This window comes from Peromyscus leucopus, chromosome 15, assembly GCF_004664715.2.
Source record: "Peromyscus leucopus breed LL Stock chromosome 15, UCI_PerLeu_2.1, whole genome shotgun sequence".
NCBI lineage: Eukaryota > Metazoa > Chordata > Mammalia > Rodentia > Cricetidae > Peromyscus > Peromyscus leucopus.
The window spans coordinates 62,761,955-62,788,619 of NC_051076.1; the positions used below are offsets into that span (position 1 = coordinate 62,761,955).

A 26,665-nucleotide genomic window follows, 5' to 3' on the forward strand; every position below is an offset into this window, starting at 1 on the left:
ACTGCCACCAATCAATGCTGTGGGCTCATAAAACACAAAGCAGGATGGGGCTGTACATCAGAGAACTGCGGAGCAGACAGATTAATTACTGGGACAGGACATAGGGAGCAAGGTTTTTGGTGAAAGGGGGACAGGGGGGGGGGCAGGCTGTTCCTACTTACATGCCAGGAATTCTTGTTTCATTTTATTTCTCTGTTTTAGTGTGTGCGTGCGTGCGTGCGTGCGTGCGTGCGTGCGTGCATGTAATTGGTTTCTATGGAATGTAAAAGTCAGCCTTTGCTATCCTTCCTCAGGGCCTGTCCATGTTATTGTGTGAGACACTGTCTGTCTCTGGTGTGGAACTTGAACTTGTCCATTTGGCTGCTCTGACTGGCTGGTGAGCCCCAGGGTTCCACTGGCCTCTGCCGCTTCAGCACTGATATTCCACCCCCAGCTTTCCTGTGTTGGTTCTGGGGATCTGACCTCGGGTTCTTGTTCTCATACAACAAACGCTTTACTGGCCAAACTATCTCCCTAGGCCTTTTCTGGGAGGTGAGACAGTCACTCCTGCAAGAGCGCCTCCCATCTGCACGGAGCTCGCAGGGCTGCAGAAGCCCCTGGGCAAGCTTCCTTGCATGTTGGAACCAGCCAAGTCTTTCAAAATAGCTGTTTTAGCAGCTCCTCAGTGTTAAAGGAAAGCAAAGTGCACCAGGATGGAAACTGCACATCTGAGTATTCAGGGGTGACTTTTCTACAGTTTGGATGAGTTTCAGCCATACTTTCAGCCGTTTGGAAACCGGGAAAACTCCAGAACTCATAGGCTCTGCTGGTGAGGGAGTAACTTTGTCATCTGCTGAACCAGAGCTCTGAGAAAGATTTCCAGCTAGCACTTTGAGGCTCTTCCTCTAGACTTGGGCTTCTAATGCAAAACAGAGCTCCAGCTGCATTATGTAAATCGCTCAAAAGGAGTAGTTCAGAGCTCTGAATAATGGCTGCCAGGGCCCTGGCCAAGCAGAGGTTTTCTTCTCTCGCTGTGTTCCTGAAAGTTATTGGCTCCCATGAGCCCCTCGGATTCTCATGATGTCTCTTTAAAGATTTGTTTTATTTATGTGTGTGTGTGTGAGTGTGTGTGTGTGTGTGTGTGTGTGTGTGTGTGTGTGTGTGTGTGTGTATGCATTTACTTTTAGCCACAGAGGCCAAAAGAAGGCATTAGGTCCCTTATAATGAGAGTTATGGGTGGGTGTGAGCCCCCTCTCCTCGATGTGGATGCTGCGAGCTAAACTTGAGTGCTCTGAGAGAGCAGCCAATGCTGTGAAGTGCTGCGAAGCCTTCTTTTCCGCCCCCTTCGCACTGCAGTCTCATACTGCTTCCCCCTCTCTCCAGCAGTCTTTCCTAACTCCCTTGATTATTATGTGTGTGTGTGTGTGTGTGTGTGTGTGTGTGTGTGTGTGTGTGTGTGTAGGTGCACATGTGTATGTGCATGTTTGTCTGGAGGCCAAACGACAGCCTCACGTTGTTCCTTGGGAGCCTTTTACCCTTCTTTCAATTTATTTATTTTTATTTTTGAGTCAGGACCTCTCATTGACCAGGACTCTGGGAGCGGGCTAGGCTGGCTGGCTAGCCAGCAAACCCCCAGGATCCACTTAATAGCACTGGGATTAAAAGAACCCACTTTTATGCCCAACCTTTTTATTTGGATTCTAGGGATCAAATTTGGGTTCTTATGGTTGCATGACAAGAACCATCTGAAAATTATACCTACCCATCTAATAAATAATTGGTGGGCATTCTCCTAATTAGGGCAGTTTTTGGTATATAAAGGTAATCTCTCACCTGAAACAGGAGAAAAAAATGCTTTAAAATCCTTCAGGGACACTCAGATGGCCATCCAGCTATAATCCAAGTGTACCTGTGACAATTTACAGCCTGTGAACACTCACAGCATACACTTTTAATTCTCAGGGTCCCAGCAGCTCTATCTGGACCCTTGAGACATTTTAAAGTTATATTATTTATAGAATTTCTACAGTTTGTTCTTAGTGTCAGGTGTTCATTTACTATTGGCTTACATAATAAATCACAGGATTCTGAACAGGAACACATTGTTAAATTATATAATAATAAATGTGTAACAGCTTTTTTGAGCTCACAACTGTTTTTTAAATATCATTTGTTGTAGAAAAGCTTGTATAAAATTCACTAGCCTGTCTCAACAGGGAAATCTGGCTCTTATAGATTCGGTTACTACCATATGTGGCCTACTCTTAAAAGTACTGAACAAAAATTAACTGATTTAATGCTAATAACATATTTAAGGTTCTGGGGATCAAACTGAGGTCCTCGTGTTTACACACACATTCTCTGCTGACTGAGCTATTCTTCAGCCATGATTCTCCCCAGTTTTCAGTTAAGAAAACCCAGGTTCTGAGAGTGTGAATATCTGACCCAAGAACCCAGTAGTGCATGAGTTCTAGAATCTTCACTGTTGATGGTTCTGTTATCCGGGCCTTGTTGAGTCACCCTCACACACACAGGAGGTTGGACCTGTTATTGGCATGGAGTTATTCCCACGAACACCAACAATCCTTTCTACTAAAAAATAAATAAAATTTAACACTTTCCCACCAAGGGATAGAAAGGTAGTAAGGACATTAAACCTTGCACCTAGCTTATCAGAAGCATCCTTCAGGCTTCTTTGCTGCTCCCTAAGAACTCGTGTCCAACTCCGTTGAACAAAGAATGTAGCAATTTCAGGAAAATGGCCCGGCCATGTACTCATATTCTCATGTGCTCCTGCCACCTTTCAAGACTGATCCAAACTTTTCTCAGCTCGTTTACCAGTGTAACCTCCCGTGGGAGGCTTAGGGGGTGGGGGTGTGGCCTGTCTCCTCAGGAGATGCACGCCTCTGGCTTTAGTGGTACATTAAAATACAGCATGAACAGGCTCTGGATGGGAGAGGTGGGTGGGCAGGAGCTGAGCTTCCCTTCTGGGGGTTAAACAGATCTGCCACTGCCAAGCTCTCCCAGGGCCCTGGCTTCTGGCTTCTCATCTCTGCTGTCAGTGTGACTCCCGGGACCATGGGAAATCTTAGAAGCACACACTGTGGAAGCCCCTTCTCTGTTCGACCTGGAATACCCCAGCTCTCTGATGGGATTTCTTCCAAAGGAGCTTGGAATGGTGCAATTTCCTAAAATTAAAGAACAAAACTCCAAGAGGAAAAGGGCAGTGTCAGCAAATCACATCAGTCCGCAGCAGCTCCAGGCACTGGAGGGTTTGCTGAAGAAAATAAATAATTGGACTTCAAGACAAATAAATGTGTGTGTTGGAGATAGCAAGAGTAAATTTCATGAAAATGGCTTAGATATAATCCAGTGTCCACAGCTTACCAAACAGCTCATGTTCTGATGGAAGTTGTTGGTACTTTTTAATGTCTGTGTTTAGTTAATATTCAGACTTGTTGGCAGGGGGTAGCTGGTATAGAGATCCTCTGAAATAGCCATATTTGTTCCGGAAGTCATCCACCATTAGTCATTTTGAAAGGTCCCCAGCAGGGCTGGAGAGATGGCCCTGTGATGAAGCTTGCAGAAGACCCCATTCAGGTCCCATCAGCCATACTGGACAGCTCATAACCACCAGCTCCAGGGCCTCAAACGCCCTCTTCTGGCCCCTAGGAGTACCTGTACTCATGTGCACATACCCACACACAGACACATACACACACATACACGTGATTAAAAACAAAATTACAATTTCTCAAGCAGGTCAGCTAGTTTCTTATTTAAATTCTGAAATACCGCTGGAGCAATGTATTAAGTATTAAGAAAACCCATGATTTCTGTATAACACCAGATAATATAGAAAGGAGACAAAGTTAAGCTAGATGCAGTGATACAGCATCCAGATGAAGAATGCAGACTCCAGAGCTGGCAATTCAAGTTCATATTTCACTCTTGCCACTTTGGAATGGAAACAAATTTGACAGGGTTATAGAACGTTACAGGAAGAAAAAAGAAAAGCTGAGTTCAAATGTTTGCTCCAAATCTTCTTTCTCTGAGACCTGCCACAGAGCAAGCTTGCTGGACCTCAGAGTCCCACAGCAAAATGAAGAAGTCCTGGTGTCTCTCGTGGTGGTCTGAGGACGCAGCTGAAGCAGCATGCCAGTGGTTGCTATATGGCAGGTGCCCAGTGCCATCCACTTTTTTCTTTTTTAAAATAAGGCTGGCATTTGAGTAGGTTCAAGGGCAAGAAGTTGACCTGCTGACGTCAGTAGAAGAGTAATTGCCACGGGGATGGGGTTGCCTATGGTCAGTTATTCAGGTCGATATGCACACACTTCTCTGCAGGTGCATGGGATGACTTCAGACCCTGTTCCCAGACATTCACAGAGCTATCAGATGTTCTCATGGCATGGTGAACTGTTTCCTCTGCTGGCTCCTTCCTCTGCTGTGCCTGGCCTCCCTACAGTGAGGCTGGGTTGTCTTCTGCCCATTCCCTAAGTGCAGCTTGGGCACACTTTCCTGACTTGTGTCCTTGACCATTCTGTGTCTTCCGCCTGGGAGACAGTTCCTCACTTAGAACTTTAGGTAAACCCACATGTCATTCACAGACTAATTACATTAGAATTAAATAATCAGCCGGGCGGTGGTGGCGCACGCCTTTAATCCCAGCACTTGGGAGGCAGAGCCAGGCAAATCACTGTGAGTTTGAGGCCAGCCTGGGCTACGGAGTGAGTTCCAGGACAGGCACCAAAACTGCACAGAGAAACCCTGTCTCGAAAAACCAAAAACCAAACAAACAAATGACTTTCCTGTATACTTCTCACCATCTCTCCAAATAGACCCCTGGGTCCTCCTATGAATCTCTAGAATATCCACCCTATTCCCACTTCTCAGATGTGTTTTCTTGACACAGAGTCAGCTGTGCCCAAGGCCCCTCACTCTAGTTGAGTTTTCTACCCTTAAAGGCACAGTTGTTACATTCCATTCCTTTATTTCACCATGGCGCTCAGCACAGGATCTTGCAGAATCAATGTTTACTGCATAGTTAGCATTGTACAAACTGTGTTTATATGTGAATATTTATCACCCACTTATACAAATTAAATCTACTGAGGGGCTTTTCCTTTGTTTATTTGAGATCTGTTTGGTTCAATCATCTCTGATACCTATTTTTCTTTCCTAGCAATCATCACAGAACTGGGATAAAAGACTGAATATCGATTCTTCGCTCCCGAGTGGCTTTGCCAGCCCTGCAGATGAACTACCTCCAACCCGTATCAAAGAAAGCCACATTTTGGAAGGGCTGAGGAAGCTCCAGAAGCGGAAAGTGTTACTGGAACCACCGTCGGTGATAACCAAGTGGGGTTATAAGGATTGTATGAACTCCAATGAAGGCATCTATTCTCCAGGAATTAAAACTAGCAACCTCAAGGAGTCTCCCCACTGCCAGCCACCTGGCCTAGGGATCCCCTGCAAGGACCTCCATCATTCCTTCACATATGATGCCAATTCTCATGAGAATACAGATGAGGAGTCTCTACCCTCAGCTTTGCTACAAACCGCTCCAGGCCAGGGCCACAAGATGCAGGGTGGTAAATTAACCCACAGTGTTTCAGACAGTCTATTTAGCTGGGAGCCACATGGAAAATATTTTTCAGAAGGTACAGCCTCAGTGTATACAAGAGAAATGCCTGAAAGGCTAGTTCGTTGTGCTAGCCACTGTCCCTTGGAGAGGAAGCTATGCCCCAGCATGCACCTGCCCTGGGTGCAGAGGGACAGGGACCCACATGGCCATGGTCATGGCCGCGTGGCCCTGACCCTTCAGCTTTCAGACACTGACGACTGTGACACCCTAAATGAGCTGCACATAGAGAGCAGTGATGAGAGAAGCCCTTCAGACCTGTCACTGACGGGGGACACTGACAAGTCCATGGAGAACCTCGAGGTGGGATCGGGAAAGTCTGAATGTGGCTCTTGCGATGTGGAGGAAGAAGAATGTCCCACCCACTTAGAGACAAAGCCAAAGACCTTCGGTTTCATCAGGCAGCAAAGGGTTGTCAAGAGGACCTCTTCAGAAGAATGTGTCACAGTCGTATTTGATGCAGAAAATGGAGAGCCCGTTGAATTCAGCTCCCATCAGACTGGGATTGTCACTGTGACCAGGGATGAAATTTCCATCAACTCCACCCCTGCTGGGCCCTCAGAACTCACTCAACTTTCACCTCAGGGAATTACTCATTTACAGCCAGGAGCTACTGCAAGAGACTGTCCTTTTCGGAAGAGACCTGAAGAGGAGACTGCGAAAAAACATTCCAAAAGACAAGAACAGTATTGCCACGGCTCTAACCGACTCCTTTGGCTCTCGGACTACAGTAACTCAGAACTCCTCACGACCAGTTATCACCAAACCAACACAAGGCGGAGCCTGGCAGAGTAATTCTAGACCTGGGGCCAACACGGGTGTCTGTGCAAAGCAAGGTCTGACGAAAATTCCTTCCAGAGCCAAGTCTTCGCCTCAGAAATCAAAACAGGCAGAGCCTGTGCCCGCCATGCTCATCCCCTCCAGTGCCCTAGTGGCTCTTGAAAAGACACCAGCATCCCCTCCAGGGAAGCTTGCACAATGCACTAAGATGGAGAGCCCAGGTTCTCTCCGTGACACACACCCAGAATCACACATTCCGAAGCAACCCACCCAGCTTCCTCATGTTCCCAGTAATGTTTCCAATAAGAAGAACTGGGTCCAATGTCCCAAGAGTCAGGCTCCAGGGATCCAGTCACAGCACCTCATAGGGAGTGGTGACTGTGGTGAGTCCCCCATGAAGGCCAAACGCTGTGGCTCTGGGCCAGAGTCAAGAGTGAGGTCTCCCTCCCCTCCACCCCCTCCAGGGAGGTCAGTCTCCCTCCTGGTCAGATCCAGTTATGACCATACACCACTGCCATCACCTGGCAGACCCGAGACTAGAGGCCCTAGAGACGCTGTAAGTGCGAGGCTGAAATCTCCACTGTTGAAAGGATCCTCTGTTCCTGTCATCTCCTCCAGTCCAGCTGTGTCAGAACTGCAGCAGAAGAAGCCTTCTTTGGCCTCCAAAAAGCCTGCCTTCCCTCCAGATCTTCCCCCTACAGATGCAGTGGTGTATACCCAATACCCTGAACACACATCCTCCAGCTCATTTGCTGCGATGGCTCCAGGGCCTCCAAAGGTCTCTCCAAAGAGAGGCATCTCCAAACCTTCCCCTCACCAAGCACTTGGAACCACACACATGGACGCTGAGTTACAGACACCCAAGACTGGTCCTTCAACCTATGAACTCCTAGAGGGAGCATCCTCTAAAAGCCTGTCTCCAGGGAGAAAAGGACAGTTGAGTGCCAGCTCTGTGATACCCCACAGGCCTTCCTTCTCAGGGGCGAATGAGTCCTTGACACCTCAGGTTAACAGTCCCTCCCCATCTTCCTCATCCTGCAGAAGCCAGGACACATCACAAAGCCGTCAAAACCCTCCGGAGAAAGGACCGAAAACACGCCTCCCAATAGGACTCAAAGTTCTCATGAAGTCTCCTCAATTGCTCAGGAAAACGTCCATGGCACCGGGAAAACAAGAGAAAGATAGTTTAAATGAAGCTTCCAGAAGTTCTGTGACTTTGAACAAGTCTAATCCCGAGGACTCCAGAGACCCAGCAAGTCTGGAGGCCTCAGGAGAGGAGAGAACAATGGCCTTGCTAGGTCCACAAGGTCTGGACAGTTTAGCTAAAGGGCTTCCTTTAGAGTCAGCATTGCCAGAGTCATTAGAAAGCAGCATCTCCAGAGCTGATGGAAGAGATAGGGTGGAGAGCAGATCTGTGAAAAGATCCTTCTCCTCCAGCAAGCCACACTTAAAGCCAGCTCTAGGCATGAATGGGGCCAAAGCTCGGAGCCAGAGCTTCAGCATCCATTTTGGAGAGAAGCCCTCCCAGCCCCCAACAGAAGGACCAGGCAAGATTCGAACTCAAATCATTACCAACACAGCTGAGAGAGGCAATTCCCTCACCAGGCAGAACATCTCCATGGAAGGGTCCCCAAGCAAGACCCCCTCTGTCTCCACATCTGATAACCTTCCCACTGTGGGAAGGCCCCTGGAACAGTCCTTTTCCAGGCAGGGTTCCCTCTGCAGCACAGGAAGTTCTAGCAGCCAGCATGGAAGCCCAAGCAAGTTACCTTTGAGGGTGCTCACAAGGCCGGAAGAACTCCCCACCCCTGGAGTGGGAGACCAACAGATCTATACCCAGGAAGAATGTCCTGGGGGGTATGTAGTACATGAGCAATCTAGCAGTGCCCACCACAGACATCCATCCACTCCACCAGACTGCCCTCAATCCCTACACATCCCAGGGAGGTTGCAGCATCCAGGCAATTTAGAAACAAGTGGGATATCCAAGCTAGAAACTTCTGGACGCCATCCAGAGGCTTCTCCCACCGGGCCTGGTATCGTGAGCCCAGAAGCCCCCCTCACACCCTCCATTGAAGAAAAGGTCATGTTGTGCATTCAGGAGAATGTGGAAAAAGGCCAAGTACAGACAAAGTCCGCCTCTGTGGAAGTGAAGCCCAGGGCAGGGCCTTCATTCACCAGCTGGTTTGGTTTTCGGAAGAGCAGGCTTCCAGCTCTCAGTAGCAGGAGAATGGAGACCTCCAAAAGTAAAGTGGAAAAGAAAGATACAAAACTGAAATCAGAGAGGAAAAAAGAGAAGAAGAAAGCCGAGGTACAATCCAAGCTAGAAAGTGAACTGAATAGGGCGGGCACCAAGGCAGCAGATGGTCGGAGTTCAGACGGTGGTTCGCGAACCACACAGAATCTGAAAGCATCGCAAGACATTTATAATGAAATGAAGTTGGAGCCAAGAAATAGACCCAGCCCTGCTGTCTGCTCGACAAAAGACTCCTTCATGACAGAACTTCTAAACAGGTAACACACTGGAACAGAGAAGGGCAATGTCGAGGGGTCCCCCTGCTCCCCCAGCCCAAGAAGAGCTGTTTACTTCCTGATCGTTAAATGCCAGCCAAGCATCATCTCCATACACACAGTGTGATCTCTCATACATTAGCTATAATTTAAAGAGTGAAATACAAGTTAGTAATAAAATGATAATTTAGTTCATGTTCCTTGCTTAACCAAGCCAATGGTCTTTGAAATTAAAGAATGGTGAGTTACATCCAGGTTGATAGCAATTCAACCCACACCAGGCACCATGAATGTATCCACATTGCATGAAATGGAAGAAAATTACACACACGTTTGAAAGCATGCCGGTTTCATTGATCGCACTGAGCAAATGTATACTTAGAACTTTCCAGAAGTAATTACTTTTCCTGCCGATCTTAAGCCAGAAATGTATTTAGCAATCACCCTTTGGCGTTTTATATTCTGTCCCTCCCCAGAAGCAATTATAAAAGTAAAATAGAGGCTATGGGGAGATGTCTCAGTCAGTAATGTGCTTGCCTTGCGAGCATGGAGAAACTCCATCTTCAGAATCCACATAAACAAAAGCCAAGCAGGCTGACATGTGCTTGTGATCCCATTGCACAGGACATAGAAAGAGACAGACCCCTAAGCTTCTCTGGCCAGTCAGCCTAGCCTGCTTGGAAGTTTCAGGCCAATGAAAGATTCTGTGTCATAAACACAAGGTGGATCTCATTTAAAGAATAACACGCAAGAAGTCATCTTATAACTTCAGTGTTATGTGTGTGCATGTGTATGTGTGTGTGTGTGTGTGTGTGTGTGTGTGTGTGTGTGTGTGTGTACTGTTTAGATACCAGTGCACAAAAACCTGTTTGTATGTGCACACATAATAAATAGTGTAATAAAATGAGTTATTATCCTTGCAAATCTAAATTGACACACTACTGAACTATTTGAAGCTATTTTTGCTCAGGGCTAGAGAGCAACACTTAGCACTGAAAGGTTTAAAGACAAAGAGCCACACTGAGGTTACCTTAGACATTAAAGGGCCGGGGAGAAGAGTGTGATTGAAAACGGCCGATGTAATTTATCAGAGGAATCACTTTCTACCTGCAGAGTTGATAAGAAAGCGGCTCTCCAGACAGAAAGTGGATCAAAGGGTGTTTCCTGCAGGAGCGTGTTAGAGGGCACCTCCCAGGGCTCCTGTTTCACCAGCAGCTCTGTCAGCACTCAAGGAAGTCAAAAGAAAAACATCAAAACCAAAGTCGATATGGAAAAACCAAGAGAATCCCTGGTAAGCGCTTCTCCATGCTGGCTAGAAAAATGCTTGGTTCTGAGATGGTCTGGTTAGGGGAAGGGGGTGCTCATCTGAGAAAAGACTGTGTTTAATCTCTTTCTCCACCAACTCCCTCCTTTTCTCCCTCTCTTCCTCTTCCTTCTGTGCTTAAGTGTATGTGAGTATGGACGCCCATATGCTAACACACGTGTGGAGATCAGAGGACAACATCTGGTGCCAGTCCTCCCCTCCCCCCTTGAGACAGGAGCTCTTGTTCATGGCTGCACACAGCAAGCTAACTGGCCCACAAGGTCCCATGGTCCTCCTGTCTCCACACCCCGCCTCCATCTAGCAGGGATTACAGACATGCACTACTATGCCCATCTTTATGTGGCTACTGGGCATCCAAACTCAGGCCCTCATACTTCCATGGCATCATTTTAGCCCCTGAGCCATCCGCCTAACCCGAGAAGAGAGACTTTTTAAGAAGAAAGAAACTCTGACAGCTGCTACAAGCGGCAGCTAAGCCTCGGGTTGGTGTGGTTCCGTCGGGGAGTAATGCGTTCTTCAGGTCTCTCTTCAGACAATGCTATAATCTCGGTCCAAGGCCAGCCAGGGATGCTGGCAGTGGCATCTCAGAGCAACACCCAGGGCTGGAAGTTTGTTTTGATGATTCCAGTATCAACAGCAACAGAAGAGGAGCAGGATGGGGCTTACGAACATGCCAGATGACTTAAGGAGTGTGGACTGTTTGATGGTTTAAGTGCTGTTTATTTTTTATGAAAGTTGTACATAACAGGTAATCCTACAGAGATAGAGAGTAATGAGCTATGTAAAGTGGTGTGTTGTTTTTTAAAATATTTCCCTGGGATAGACTAGTTTCATGTGATAGTCTTCCAGTTTCTTCAACATTGTACTTATGCTCCTTACAATTTATTATATGCTGTGTGATTGATTTCATGATTTTTTTCAGTGTTCCAGTGGATATGTTTTATAGCACTTAAAACAACAAAATATTCCCGACATGAAATGCTTTAATCTGGGACTGGGGAGATAGTCTTTGTCATGCAAGTATGACAACCTGAGTTTGGATCCATAGCTCTCATGTAAAAATCCAGGCATGTTGGCAGGCTGCTATAAGGCCAGCCCTGGGCAGGTAGACACAGGAGGCTCCCTGGAGCTCACTGGTCACCAAGTCAACTTCATTCAGTGAGGTCCAGGTTCAGTGAGAGACTTGGTCTCAAAAAAAAAATAAAGTGGTTAGTGACTAAGAAAGACATCCAACATTAATATCTGTCCTATATGCATTTGTAACCATATGTACATGTATATACACCCTCACAAACTTGTACATTCACCCCAACACATACACACACACACACACACACACACACACACACACACACACACACACACATACACACACACACTATAAGCTGGAAAATAATTGAGAAAGACACAACATTGATCTATGACTTTACCCATGTATTCATACCCACTAAAAATATTCACAGATACACATTTGGGGGGAAGTTGGGGTATTGTAAGAGAATAGATTCTAACAGCAATCTTGATCAATGTTCCCAAGTTTCTGAAGCTTCACTGTCCTCGGGTGGGGGTTTCACAAACACGTCTGAGACAAACACACACTGAAGATGTTTCTTCTCAAAAACATTTTCTCCATAGAGCTCTAAGGTCTTTCTTTCAAGCTGACTTTGTTCAATGCACTTTTTTTCCCCCTTTCCCCACATTTTGGTTCTTGGCTCACATGACATCATACCTCCTTTGAAAACATCGATGTCCCTTGCATTATAAAACCACAAATTATAAGCATATCTGAAGCTGCCCTTGTAGTGTCACTGAAAGGAAAGAGAGAAAAGGAGCGTGGAGAAGCGTGCAATATGCTGGAAATTCAATCCTACTGATGGAAGGCTCCGATAGCCCAGCCGAGCCCCTTATCACAGGCACTCCATTTAACTAGGCCCCATTTAATATGTCTCTGACAGCTTAGGGTCTATCTTCACTGTACAGAAGGACCAAAAAACAAAAAACAAAAAAAAAAGAGCCTGTGTTGAGCTTTTACAATTTCATTTTTTGTTTTCTTATTACTTCCTAATGCTAAAGTAATTTAACATGCTTTCCTTCCAAGTCTGAAATCATTCGCAGGGGAAAGAGTAGGAACCTCTGCCCTTCCAATGTATCTGCAGGAAACACTCTTAATATTTTCTGTGAAGTACACAGATTACCTAACCCACCCAAGTCTACAAAATCAATAGGGATATGCTAATTTTCCCCTTAGCCGAGAGAGCAAATTAGTCATGCTGAGAAGGCTTTCAATATAAAGGAATATTATTAACCTGGATAGATGACCAGCTGTGTCATTACTGTGTGTTCATGTGTTGGGCCTACATTTCCATCTTGATTGTGACAGGGTCTCTTGTTTTCTGTTGTATAGTCTAGACTCGCTAGCCTGTCAGCTTCTGGGAATTCCCATCTCAGCCTCCTATATTATCACAGGCACACTAGGTTTGCAGATTCATCCTCCCGTGTCTGTGTGTTTGTGGCTTCTGAGAATCCAAACTCAGTCCTCGTGCTTGGAAGCAAGCACTTTTACCCACAGTGCCAAATCCTCAGCTCCTCATCTTTTAAAAACATGAAATATAATGTTGTTACTTTTTTCTTCTGTTCCCATAACCATGTTTGTGAATTGGGATAAGATTACTAAGTTCAGGAAGGACCATGCTATAGTCTCCTTTGAGATTGAGTAACAAGTAGCAAAGAAAGCATATTTATCATGCATTACCATCCCATGTAGGAGATTAGATGCAAAATGAAACATATATTCTGATACCATTGCTCATTACTGTGAACACCCTGGAACCTTTTAAAAATCAGAGTTCAAGGGAATCCTCCTTCTCCGGGGCTCAAGGTACGCTTGCCCTCTGCTTACTTTAAAGTGTGTTGCAATGTTCTCATAGTATTTGTTTAGTTGGAGACAATAATGACAGATAACCCCATAGATGTCACAGCATTGTTGTGAATCCACACGCTACTTCATTGTCAAGGAAACAAATGCTAAGTCAAGGGTTTTCTTCTTTCTGCCAGCCATGGCATTGAATCTGTAGCCTCACACACACCAGGCAAGCAGCCTACCCCTGAGCAATAGCCTCAGGCCTAAAAGGGCTGCTCTGAAACCTCCCAACACAATGCACCGCTGGTCTCAACTCTTCAAACAGTGAAATGATATTTATTCACAGGAGTCAAGAAGGCTTTTTAACCATCTCCGTGTTTAGTGATTATCTTTATTTCCTTTCTGTTGCTGTGATTAAAAAAAAAAAAAAAAAAACCACTCTGACAAAAATCAGCTTAGTGGAGAAAGGGTTTATTGTAGCTCAAAATTCCAGATTGTGGTCCACTGTTTTGGAGGGAAGTCAAGGCAGGAACTTAAAGCAGCTAGTCATATCACATCCATGGTCAAGAGCAGAGAGAATGAATGAATGCATGCTCATTTGATCGTGTGCTTGTGCTCAGCTTAGTTCCTCTACTCTCAAATGGTTCCATACACCCTGCCTAGGGAATGGCACTGCCCGTAGTGGGCTGAGTCTTCCTACATCAGTTATTTATATTAAGACAATCCCCCAACAACATGCCCACAGGCCAACCCAATGTTAGTAATCCCATATTGAGACTCTTCTAGGTGATTCAAGGTTGTGTTGAACTGACAATTAACATGAATAATCACTGGTGATAATAAAACAAAGATTATTTCCATATTTTTTTTTATATATCAGCAAATCCCTTTATTTCACAAACCACTTAGCTCACCGGTAGCCGCATGTTCCTTTTTAGTATAGTTAAGATAAAATGTGTAAAAGTACCAGCCATGCTTCACCAAAATAAATCCTTTTCTCTCCATAGAGCTTTAATTAAAGGCTTATGTCCCCACATCTGCCATCATTTGTAGGCCACTTAGCTCTAATTTTTTTTTATGTAATTTAGACCAAGGGCCATGTTACTTAGTGCTTAAAATGGTTTTATGTGTTTAAATGAAGGGCGGGGAAGGCCTCCCCTAGAAAGACTAACTTGGGTGTGCCCTGCTTGCTGGCAGCTTTGAAGTGTTCCTTTCTATAGGTTGAGATCATTTTTCTGAAGAGCAATATTAAAGAAAGACAGCACCAGACTCTTATTTAACACCTCCAGACAAAAATAAAAATCATTAACAAAGTTGAGGGGATCACACACCTCCATGGGGCATGGGAGAGAGATGGCCATTTTAATGCTCATGTGTTAATTTAAATGATGGGATTTTCTTTCCTCAAGTGTCACCTCTTCTGAAGAAAATCACATCTGCTAATAAAAAATCATCAAATACCATCCCATTAAGATGGGACCGCAGAGATGAAATAGCAGAAAATAGTACCATAATTACACAAATGGTTATCATCTTATTAAGTCCTGCAAAATGTAATAATTTCAGCATCCTTAATTGAATGATTCCATTCTAAATGCTGTTTTGATGCAAATAAGCAGCTTGCACATTTGCCTTCCCCTTGCTGGGTTTTCTAAGGAATGAACTATCCAAAGATATCTGCTCACTCATTTTCCAAAATCATGGTCTTTGGAGGGGATCTTTCTCTCTCTCCCTCTCCTTTTCCCTCCCCCCCTCACCCCCAGTGTGTATCCCCATCTGTCCCATGATGCATTGTGGAGATCATAGCACAAACCTAGGAGTCAGTCCTCGCTTTCCAGAACTGACTTTCAGGCAGGATGTTTTCTTTGTTGTTCACAACCCAAGAGTTTCTGAGGAGTCTCCTTCCTTCCCGACCCATCTCTCCACATTAGTATTAGAATTACAGTCACTTACACAAGCATGTCTGGTTTTTATGTGGATTCTGGGGTTTTGAACTCGGGCCCTCACACTTTCTTGGAAAGTGATTTTATATTGGTGAAATTATTAAGGCCACTCCACATAGTTAAAAGGAAGGTTTATTTTGTGGGGTAACTCACAAATGAAGGGATAGGCTACAGGGTCTGGGGAAGACACAGCCCAGTCCGGCGGTGTTCTGTGGAGAACTCTGTTCGGTCTACCTGTAGTGTCCAGGGTCCGGAAACCAAGAGAGGGCAGCGCATCCAGATCTCAGGTCTTCAGGGTCCTCTCTTGGCCCCGCCTTGTAGGCGTGACAGTTACCGAAGCCTCAATGGGGGTTGGAACTTTCAGGTCAAAGCTGGAATGGCTACCCACTACAATTTTACTTACTGAATTGTTCTTCTTAGCCCTCAAGTAGGTTTTGATATAAAACTGTTGTTTACTTCAGAAGACCCTAGAGTTAGAGTCATTCATAGAAGAAAGATGTACAGAATTCCAAATGAGGAGTTCCCCAAATATGTAGTTTAATTGTGAAATCTCATGTGTCTATCAGTCGATGGTGGGTTGTGGTATTGCTTTTGCCTCTTGTGACTTTTGCAAGCTCATTTCCTCCTGTCCTTCTGGAAGTTGGAATTAATCATGATGGAGACAGCGACATTTACTGATTGCATCCTGCAAGCTGATATCTAAAGCAGAACCCCACAATGGGCATGGATTAAATAAAGATACATTTTTAGAAGACAAAGATGCCAGCACTTGGGACCTGAAAGTTAGCTTAGTCATTAACTTGCTCAAAGACCTGAGTTCAATTCCCAGAACCCACATAAAATGCCAGGCATGGTAGCATGCACTTGTAATCCCAACACTGAGAAGGTAGAGATAGCTGGCCAGCCAGCCTAGCAAAATCAGTGAGCTCCAGGCATGTGAGAGATCCTGTCTTAAAAAGAAAAAGTTGGTGGCCAGTACCCAAGGAAGGGCACCTAGACTCTTGAGGTTGACCTCTGGCCTCTACATACTTACCACACTTGTGCTTCCACACGTGAGTGCGCATGCATGCACACACATACACATACATATGCACACACACACACACACACACACGGAGGAGGAAGAGGAGGAGGAGGAGGGAGAGGAGGAGGAGAAGCCTATATTTAAACCACAGTTGTTGGTCAAAGCCACCTTGCACTATCTTTGGCAAATTTCCCATCATGATCTAGAGTTTTCTCACCTCCCAGGAATGTTCCCACATCCCACCTGCTGCATGATGAGGGATAAAGATTAATTTAAACCAGAGCCTATGAAAATATAATTAGGAAGAGAATCTGATGCCAAAATAAAGTGTGCTCCTGACTTGTGTAGGCAAATAGTTTTAAATAATACATCCTCGGTGTGCACTAAAATCTATTTGTGTAGATAAGTGGAGCTGAACATGAGCTTTCCTCTCATAGTGCCCTTTCCTTAGCTTGGGTTTAAACAAGGACACCTTTCGAACCCACCAGCCCTACCCCCACCCCTTGGGTCATTGGCCCTTTATAGATCAATAAGCCTAGAAAATGGAAGGAACTCGGGGCCTGTCCACAGGGCCAGGGCCTTGGGTGAGACTAGAGCAACATGTAGCACAGTCATAAAGTATAAAGTATAATTGTTTTTATCCCACTAAGTGTGAAAAACTAGGAGGTCGAAAATAGGAAGCTAAATCTAACCCCCCAGGTCAGTATGCAGACAGACGACTTTCTACGTCATTTGGTGTAAAATAATGGTGGTATCACGGTCACCCTAGCCCCTGAGCAGATCTCCCCACAGTTCATGCTGTGGCTGCCGGCTGCCCCAGTGAGCAGCTCAAATATGTTTTATAGGAGCTGTGGTGGAGGTTGACCTCAGGTCTCTCAGTATTGAGACCATGTCCACACAAATGTAATGGACTAGAAATCTGAGACCATGGCATTCCTGCAAATGAACACCAGCCTGTAGTTAGGGTTTCTGTGCCCAGATCTCAGCTCCTCCATTTGGATGATGATGTATCATCTCTACTGCCTCGGGGTGCATCTTTCTGAGTTGGGGGCAGCACCATTCCCTAGCATTAGGCCAAGCATTCCAGGCCAATGTGTAAAGTCTTTGCAGAGCTCCTGCCATGGACGGCGTAGGTGTTGGCTGTTTTTGTTTATTTGTATGTTTGGGGGAAGAAGACCACATGCATCTGTGTGTGAGCATGCTGGAATGGCTGGAGAAGTCAACCTTAGTTGTCTCTCCTTAGTCAGCATGAACATTGGATTGTTGGAGACAGGCTCTCTCACTGGCCTAGGGTGGCTGCCCACTGCTCCCACAGGGATCTGCCCGTTTCCCCTTCCTCAGAGCTGGAATTACAAGAATGGAAAGCCCATACCACCACACATGGCTTTTTTTCATGGGTGCTTAGGGGTCAAACTCAAGGCAACTTGCCTGTGTGACAAGCATCTTACTAAGTGATCCAGCTCCCCAGCCCTTTTATAATGGGTATTGTTGATGTCTGTAGTGCCCTTCTGTTAGATTAGAAAGCCAAGGTTTAAGTGTTCTTCCCAGTATTACCATTTAACACACATGTACCAAGTTTAAGGAAGTTTTCCAGCCCTCAGGACCCCATCTGTAAAGTACCAAAACTCCATGGCATTCTCTCTGACATTCCTTTTGAGGCTTTGCCATCCAGAACTAGATTAGTCCAGCTTAAAGGGGGAAATTTGTGTTTGTTCTTTGAGACAGGGTCACCTGTAACTCAGGCTGGGTGGGCTCAAATTACTTATGTAGCCGAGGATGACCTTGACCTTTTATTGTACTGCCTTCGCCTGTGAGGGCTAGGATTTTAAAAGTGTTCCATTATGCCTGGTTTGTGTGGAGCTAGGGTTGAATCCATGGCTTGCCAAACAAACCCTCTACCAACTGAGCACGATCCCCAGATAGGAGGAAATGTTTTTAATATGAGACTTAGAAATGTTCCTTGGTGATGTAATTCGCTGGGTACACATCATTGTCTCCTCATTCATTCCACTATGGAAAGAATGAAAAAAAAAAAAAAAGACACTTTCTTAGAGAGTTATATTCTAGGAAAGGGTCATGAGACCTAAATATGATTCATGTATAGTCCCTTGTTCTTATTAAAATAACTTATGGCAACAGGCTGTGACTCTGGAGGAGTTATGGCTCCTTAGCCCTTAATGTTCCTAATACCTTGGTGTGAATGACTCCATTATAAAGTTTTAAACCCAAAGCAGTTAATCTTGAAGTCATGCCTAGAACCAGGCACCCTGTTGGTCCTATCATTCAAAGCTGGGTTTGTAATTCTGGAAGTGGGCTCTTAATTAAAACCTGGGATGAAGCCGGACAATGAAGGCAAAGCAGAATGAAGTGTACATCCACGTTCCTATTCCCACACAGGTGTGTACATCCAGTTACAGTGATGCGCTTATTACAGAGCATGCCATGGCTGTGAGGGCTGCGAAAGATCTTCGTAGAGTAATGCATAAGAACTTCTCCTCTCTTCTTGCTGCAGGGGGCAGAGGTCAACGAAGAAGACGAACGAGAGGATGAAGAAGATAGAGTTGCTGACTCTGCGCTTCAGAGCCACGTGATCGGTAAGCACCGAGTGTCCCGTGATTGGCTCTCACTTTGATACATTCTCCTGGTGCATTGCTAGAGAGGCCTTATCTCAAGCCTCCCTCTATCGCAGTGGATTTCAACCTTTGGGGGTTGAACGACCCTTTCACAGGGGTCGCCTAAGACTATCAGAAAACACAGATGTTTACATTACGATTCTTAACAGTAGCAAAGTTCCGATTATGAAGTACCCACAAAGATAATTTTATGGTTGGGAGTCACCCCAACATGAGGGACTGTGTTAAAAGGTCACAGCGTTAAGAAGGCTGAGAACCACTGCTCTAGAAGTTAAGAAGTGGTACATTTTTCTCAGAAAGGTTAGATGTCATATTAGTTACTTTTCCCATTGCTGGGACAAAATACCTAACAAAGCAGCTTCAGGGAGGAGGGGTTTGTTTGGGGTCACAGTTCAAGGGTACAGTCCATCATGGCGGGGAAAAGCACAGATGCAGGAGCACGAGACAGCTGCTCATAACACATCCACACTCAGGAAGCAGAGAGATGGACGCTGGTGCTCAGCTCACTTTCTCCATTTTATTCAGTCTAGAACCCCACCACAGGATGGTGCTGCCCCTTTTAAGTCAGGTCTTCTCACTTCAACTAACCTAATGTTGATAATCTCTCATACAGAGGTTAGCCTGATCTTGATGATCCCTCCCGGGCATGCCCAGAAGCTTGTGTCTTTGGTGACCTGAGATCCTGTCAAGTTGACAATATTAATGACCATCACACATGCTATCATAAAACAAGTAGATTGGACCTGGGCCTGGGGCTAGCTCAATTGATGGAGTCCTTGCTTGGCATTCACAAGGTCTGGGGTTTGATTCCCATTACCACAAAGGGAAAGCAAAGCAAAAACATGAAGCTCGAGGTCTCGGTTCCACAGCTGTGAGGAAAGCCTGGGTGTTTGTAAAGCAGTACAGTGCAGACAGATGAGGAGTCTGTGCTTCTGTTGTACAAAGGGACGTGACACTGGGAATGAATGACTTTTTTTCTGAGGAGAGAATCAACTTTCAGATTAGTCCTTTCTAGAATGATCTCAAGAAGCAATGACTACAGGTGTCTAGTGATGAAGAATATAGGGTGGTTGCTTTCTGAAAAGGAACATGTTTAAAAATTTGGATGTTTCCCATATAGAACTGTCTTGGTTTCTTGCCTGCTGCCATGATAAAATATTCTGACAAAAGCGACTTAGGAGGTTGCTTATGAGCTCCCAATTCAGAGGCGCGGTCCATCATTGTCCTGGAAGTAGCTGGTCACATTACATCCAAAAATGAGAGCGATGAATACATGCATGTTCCCCATCTCCATTTGTCCATTTGTCCAGTCTCGGACCTTCTGCCCGTGGAATGGTCCAGCCCACAATTAAGGTGGGTCTTTGCACCTCAGTGAAAGTAATCAATATACTCCCCCACAGGAATAACCATAGACAATCTTCCCAGGTAATTTTAGATTGTGTCAAGTTGAAAATTAACACTAACCATTACAAGAACAAATAAAATAAGTAAATTCACTTGTCAAAACCTTCAATGCAGTTTTCTCAACATTTCTGTTGACAGCCCTAAATATAGTTAGACCTGAATTAACTTCAACTTGTTAGGTGGCTCTTTTTTAATAAAGAACAAATTATAATTATTTGGAAAACCTGATTGTACTGTCAGAGGTAAGATGAATCCACAAGGACACAACAGTTGGCTTCCTGCTCCAAGCTCCCTGCAAGCTCTACAACCCTAAAACCTGCCCAGTTGTGTGTCTTAAAGTTGTACATGACGCCAGACATGAAAAACGCATGTTCCCAGTGAAGTGGGATTCATGCACCTTATTTCAGCATCTGGGAGGAGACCGTGATGGAAGACATTTCTGTGACTTTTGTCTTTGTGAGGAGACTGAAGAAGCAACTCGTTTTCAAATCCCCAGACCACCTTGGACATTTGTGGCATTCAGTGTTCTTCAGGAGATACGAGTAGCTGTGAACATGGGTGTGCTGGCTAGTCACCTCAGCATGGGATGATGGGATGGATAGTCCCCGATCACATGTAGGTGTGGCAGACAGTACCAACATCTCAGTTCTCTTATTACTGAGATAACACACCCTGACAGAAGCCACTTAAGGGACAGAAGGTGTATTCTGGCTCATGATTTGAGGATACCATCCATCATGCTGGTGAAGACACAGCAGCAGGAGCTTGATTCGGCAGGCCCCATTGCATTCACCACCAAATGTAGAAGAACAGTGAGTGTGTGCATGCCAGTGTTCAGCACCTCAGCTCCTTTCTCCAGTTCTTGCAGCTCCGGATCTTCTTCCTAAAGTATAGCCCCATCCACAACTAAGGGTCTTTCTCCATCATCATAATCAAATAATCCTCCGTGAGCATGCTCAGAGACTTGGGTTCCCAGGTGACTCTAGATTCTGTCAAGTTGAAAATTAACACTAACCATCACAACTGAATAGTAAGTCCTAAGGCATGACTTAGGTGGCCAGTATCCAAGAGTCTTTGTGTCCACTGCTTTCCCTGGAATGCCCTTAGCAGCCGACTCCAAACACTGCCGGCTCTGAATGCCCTATTTTTCCAGCATCCCCAGCCATCTTCGGTGAACTATAATTTACAGTGTGTCTCAGAGTGTTGTTGTACCCATTCAGCTTAATGAGACCCGCACACAATTATTATTCTTTTCATTGGTAATTAGGAATACAAAAGTCTTCACAAACAGCTGAATGAGTGTAGTCTGAATCAGATTATTATTCCAAGACATCCTTTTATTATGGTTGTCAGTGTGAATGGATTTAATTGGTACCAGTTCAGCATAGTTAGCTAATATGCAAGTTAAATATGGTTTAACAGCCTTCAAACCTGATAGTCTGTAAAGCCTTGCTGAATCTCCTTTTTTCCCATAATGAAGTTCTTGCGCCTGTAAAAACAAATATCCATAGCAGACCAAAGATAGAGTTCTGTGACAGAGCACGTGCCAAATGTGCTCCAAGCCCTAGATGCAATCCCCATCATTTCGAAATGTAAATCAAGTTAAGGAGGACTGGGAGTGTAGTTCAGTTGGGAAGAGCGCTTGCCTGCTAGACACAAAGCATTGTAATCCATCTCTACCATCACATAAGCCAAGCATGGTGCTGCACTCAAGGTTATCCTTTGCTGCATAGGGAGTTCAAGGCGAGCCTGGGTTATAGAAGATCGAGTCTCAAAACAAAACAATGACAATAACAACTTTAAAAAGTAAAAAACAGGAGAAAGAGGGAGCAGTAACAACACAAACGCATGTGTTTATATACCCCCATAGAATGTCAGGGCTGATGTTTGCTGGAGAACTACAGTATGTCTAAGTGTTGTTAGTAGACTTCCAGTTCCTTTTCGATTGCCACCATTTTGTATGGGGCATCTTCAACTATAATTAGAACAACATAAAATCCAATCCCTCAGTCTCACTGGTCAACCTTCCGGTGCTCCGTGACTTCAGCTTCTGGACAAATATGCCCTTTCTCTGCACTCTGCTGGATGATGATGCTTCAGAACGCTGATGTGAGTCACCTGACGATGCTTCTGATGAATGGTCTGTGTCATAGGGTCACGGTAGATTCTGCTTCACAGTCATAGCAGCTCTGTAAATAAAATGCTGTGGCCACAAGGAGACAGCAGTGGCAGCAGCAAATCCTAATCTAATCCCTCAAATAATAAAGTCATCCATTAGAGGATTCAGAGTCTGAAACAGGAAGAGAGGCATGTGGCACTTCAATGGTATCACCAAAAGCCCTCTTGAATTTTATCTCCCTCTGCTGTCAACAATACCATGTAGGTTTCCTGTTTTCAAACCCGTTGCCTTGGGTTGCAAACTGAGTCCTGACACTCTAGGCATGTCCATTGAGACAGAAAGTATGGGGAAGGGTAAAGCCTTCCAGGTTCTCAGTGGTCTCTATCTAATACAGTGTCACTGGAAAATGGATCATACAGCTAACCTTAGCTGCAAAGGGTGCTGGGAAAGTGCACACATCCCTCTCCAGCTTCTGTTGTATGAAGTGACGGAGAGAAAAAGATTGATGCCAATTCTGAGCTAGCTATCAGCAGGAACATTTTAAAGGTTCTCCCCATCTGGGACTAGATGAGAGTCACTAATATTTACTACTTTATCTTTATCCCATCATAGTGACTGAGAATATTTATTTTCCACCCTGATGCTCCTAAGCACAGTATTATCATATATTTTGCAATATTTTATAGCCATAATATAATATTTTCAGTAACAGTACCTGAACAAATCTAAATATATGTCTCTTCAAAAAAAAATATCAACTAACACCTTTCCAACAGAGAACAACCAAGGAAGTTATGGTCTGAAGTTTATGTGTCTGTGGCTTGGGGTGATTGTGTTGTTTTAATCAGCGTGCCATGGGTTAATTACAAAACAAAATATTGTTAATTAAACTGGATCCAGATTGAAATGCAAGATTTACAAAATTAAGGGGATGGAGCAACAGCCCAGTGGTTAAGAGCACATACTGCTCTCACAGAGGACCTGAGTTCAATTCCCAGCACCCACACTGGGCAATTCAGAGCCACCTGTAATTCTAGCTGCTGGGGATCTGACTCTTTCTTGCTTTCTTGGGAACTGCACTTCCATGAGCATACGCTCACATAGACATACATACATGTGCATAAGTAAAAGTGACAGTTTATGTTAAAAATTTGTGAACCAAGTGAAATGATGGCACTGGATTTTTTTTAAAAAAAAAACATAATCCTTATAAATGTCAGATTTCTGGGTTAATGAGCAGCAAGAAAATGGCTAGCCTAATTTCCTAGAGGCACCAGCACAGATGATTGTCTCTCCTGTCTTTTAACTACAATAGACTTATCCTATCCATTATTTTAATTGTCTCCTAGCGTTAAACGCTTTCAAAGAATTGAAATCCTGTTGTCTCATATTGAAATTATCAGCCAGTGGGGGTAAACAGTTCCATTGATAAAGTTGCTTTGCAAGCCTGAGGACCTGGGTTTGATCTCCAGAACCCATGTAAAAAAAGCTGGGTGTGGTGGTCTGTAACTAGAGTTTTCCTGCCTTGTCCACAATCAGAACAAATCTTTGTCACCCGCCAGTCCCACAGCCGCTTAGACCCAACCAAGTAAACACAGAGACTTATATTGCTTACAAACTGTATGGCCATGGCAGGCTTCTTGCTAACTGTTCTTATAGCTTAAATTAATCCATTTCCATAAATCTATACCTTGCCACATGGCTCATGGCTTACCGGAGTCTTCACAAGCTGCTTGTCATGGTGGAGGCTGGCAGTGACTCCTTCTGCCTTCCTGTTTTTTCTTTTCTCCTCTCTGTTAGTCCTGCTTATACTTCCTGCCTAGCCACTGGCCAATCAGTGCTTTATTCATTGACCAATCAGAGCAACACATTTGCCATACAGAATACCCCACAGCAGTGGTCCATGCTCCTAATCTCAGCAGTGGGACAGTGGAGAGACTTGTAGATCTCCAGGCTCACTACCAGCCAGCCAGGCCTCCTTGGTGACTTCCAGTCCAGGGAGACGCCCTGTCTCAAAAATCAAGGTGGGTGCACCTGGGAAACAAGAGTAAAAGTTGAACTTTGGCCTTCATTCATATATCCACACATGAGCACGTGCACCCACACATGAGCACACGTGAACCGACATGAACACACACAGGTACATAAGCACACACAAAGAGAGAAAATATCAGCCAATGATGAACTTCAAAAATAATTCCCATGGTTGCAAGGCAGCTCAGTGGGTGGCACTTGTCACCAGACCTGGTGGCCCAGGTTCAATATCTGGGTCCCACAATGGAAGGAGAAGGCAGAATCCCACAAGCTGCCCTTTGACTTCCACGCATGTGCTGTGGCATGTCTGTACATATACATATGCATGCAGAGAAAGAGAGAGAGAGAGAGGGAGGAGGGAGGGAGGGAGGAGGGAGGGAGGGAGGGAGGGAGGGAGGGAGGAGAAGGAAGAAAGAAAAGAGAAAGGAAAAGAAAATAAAAGTAATAACTAACTAAAAGTAATAAAAATGTTAGAAAATTCCCCAGGTAGAAACAGAGGATTCAGAAATTCTTAAGAGAGGGATGTCTGTGAGGATGTTGAGGAAGAAGTTATACAGAATCTAGCGGAACCCATCAAAACATAAGACATAGAAAGAACAGCTGTCTAATAACCCTGTTAGTAAACACCTCAGTGGCTGAAGGTTGAATGAGTCCCATCTGATCTTTCCAACTGCCTAGGTATATTTCTAGTCTCTTCTGTAGAGGCTTGCCAATACCAGAGCACGGCAAGACAGAGGACATGATCCCACTCTAACCATCCAGCTTTCCGTGGACAGGTATACCACAGTGCCTTGAAGCTTGCACTCCTGTTTTATTAAATTTGCTATTTGACAGTTTCACACATGTATATAAGACCTTCTGGTTACTCTCACCATCTGTACTTTCTCTTCTCTCCTTCACACCCCTGCCAACCCTCTCCTCCCTTCATGGCTTTTTATTCGGTTTTCTGACCAGCTGATTCAGACCAGGCTTTCTGTGTAACCGTAGGCTAGGAACTAGCCATTATGGCTGATGAGCTGTCTATTGGGTATCCAATTGAAGACAATGATTGTCCTTCCCCCGGTATCCATCAATGTCCAGTAGTTCAGCTGGGAGGAGAAGAGCTCCATAAGCCCCTCCCTGAACCATGACTGCCTTGTGCAGGCCCAGTGCGGGCGGCCGCAGCCGCTGTGAGATTGGGTTAGTAACGGCTGTGTCACGCCCAGAAGACAGCATTTCACAGACTTTCTCCCCATTTTCTGGTTCTTATGTTCTTTCTGTTCCCTCTTCCATCATGTTCCCTGAGCCTTAGAGGGATGGTATAAATATCCTGTTCGGAGAGTTCTCCTTGTTGTCCCAAGAACTGATATTGCCCCAAAGGGATTCTTCTAGTCCAGTGTGTTACCTCCTCTCCCTCCTTCCCCAGCCTGGGCTGACTTACAGAATGGGCAGTGATCAGAAGTCCCGTGGAGTGCCTTACCTCCACAAACCTGTGCGTTTCCATTTTCCTGGGGGGGGGGGTGGGGGGTGTCTCACCCTCTTACTCCTGCCTTCTCCTAGATGTCAGCTATTATGGAAAGATAAGTCACATCACTATAGAAACAAATTAATCAGGACTCTTTCATATCAGATATTTGCATTACAACGAGCACTCAAATAAACGTTTATCCCTAGTTAAGAGCAGTTCTTGGAAACTGTAGGTCTGAGGCAATCAAAGTACTTGTTTAGGCAAATGATGCGGTGAGGAACAAGGAAACCTATACGGCCCACCTTATATAAGGAACAGAAAAAGAGGAGGTTTTTTGGTTTTTGTTGTTGTTATTGTTGTTGTTGTTATTTTTTTAATAAACTTATTCTTCCATAAAGCTTAAATGGGAGACACAGTTATGTTGAGCCACATACAGTGAACTTGAACCAGCTGGGACAGGGTCCATTTTACCTCTCTGGGACAGGACTGCTCTTTGCTCCTTCATCATCCTCCATTGCCAGTGTGCAGTTCAGTGTGGGCAGAAGGGCAGAGGAGGCATACGAAGGAGGATTGTTCCTGTGGAGGTAAGGCTACAGCAGGTTCAAATGAGGGCAAATGGGCACAGGATCACTCACACAGCAGAGGGAGAAGGCTTGCCTTGGTGCCAGTCTATTAGGCTTGTGCTTGTGTCCTTGGCTGTAAGAGAAAAGGAAGGTCCCGCAGGCTCTTTGTGTGACTTTGCTTAAATTGAGAACAAGAAGCAGGAGAGCTACCTGCTGTATCGTATCCAAACCCTGATAGAATATGCTTAACCATAGTTGTCCATGGTGGATCTTACCGTCTGAATTTTGTCCATTACATTTCGTGTTAACTCCAACACTGTATTCTTCCAACAAGTCAGGAATTATAGGATTTATTAAGAAGCCCTGATTTTCAGGGGTTTGAATAAGAGTAAAATTTCTGTGT

The 26,665-nt window shown here is 44.9% G+C and overlaps 1 protein-coding gene across 1 annotated transcript in view; it reads left to right on the forward strand.

Moving 5' to 3' along the window:
• Nckap5 (NCK associated protein 5) overlaps positions 1-26,665 on the forward strand; it is an 841,775-nt gene that overhangs the window by 719,853 nt on the left and 95,257 nt on the right. The window contains 4 exon segments of the mRNA XM_028874923.2: positions 5,162-6,277; positions 6,279-8,914; positions 10,025-10,202; positions 18,575-18,656. Of these exon segments, the coding sequence (XP_028730756.1) occupies positions 5,162-6,277; positions 6,279-8,914; positions 10,025-10,202; positions 18,575-18,656 (4,012 nt within the window).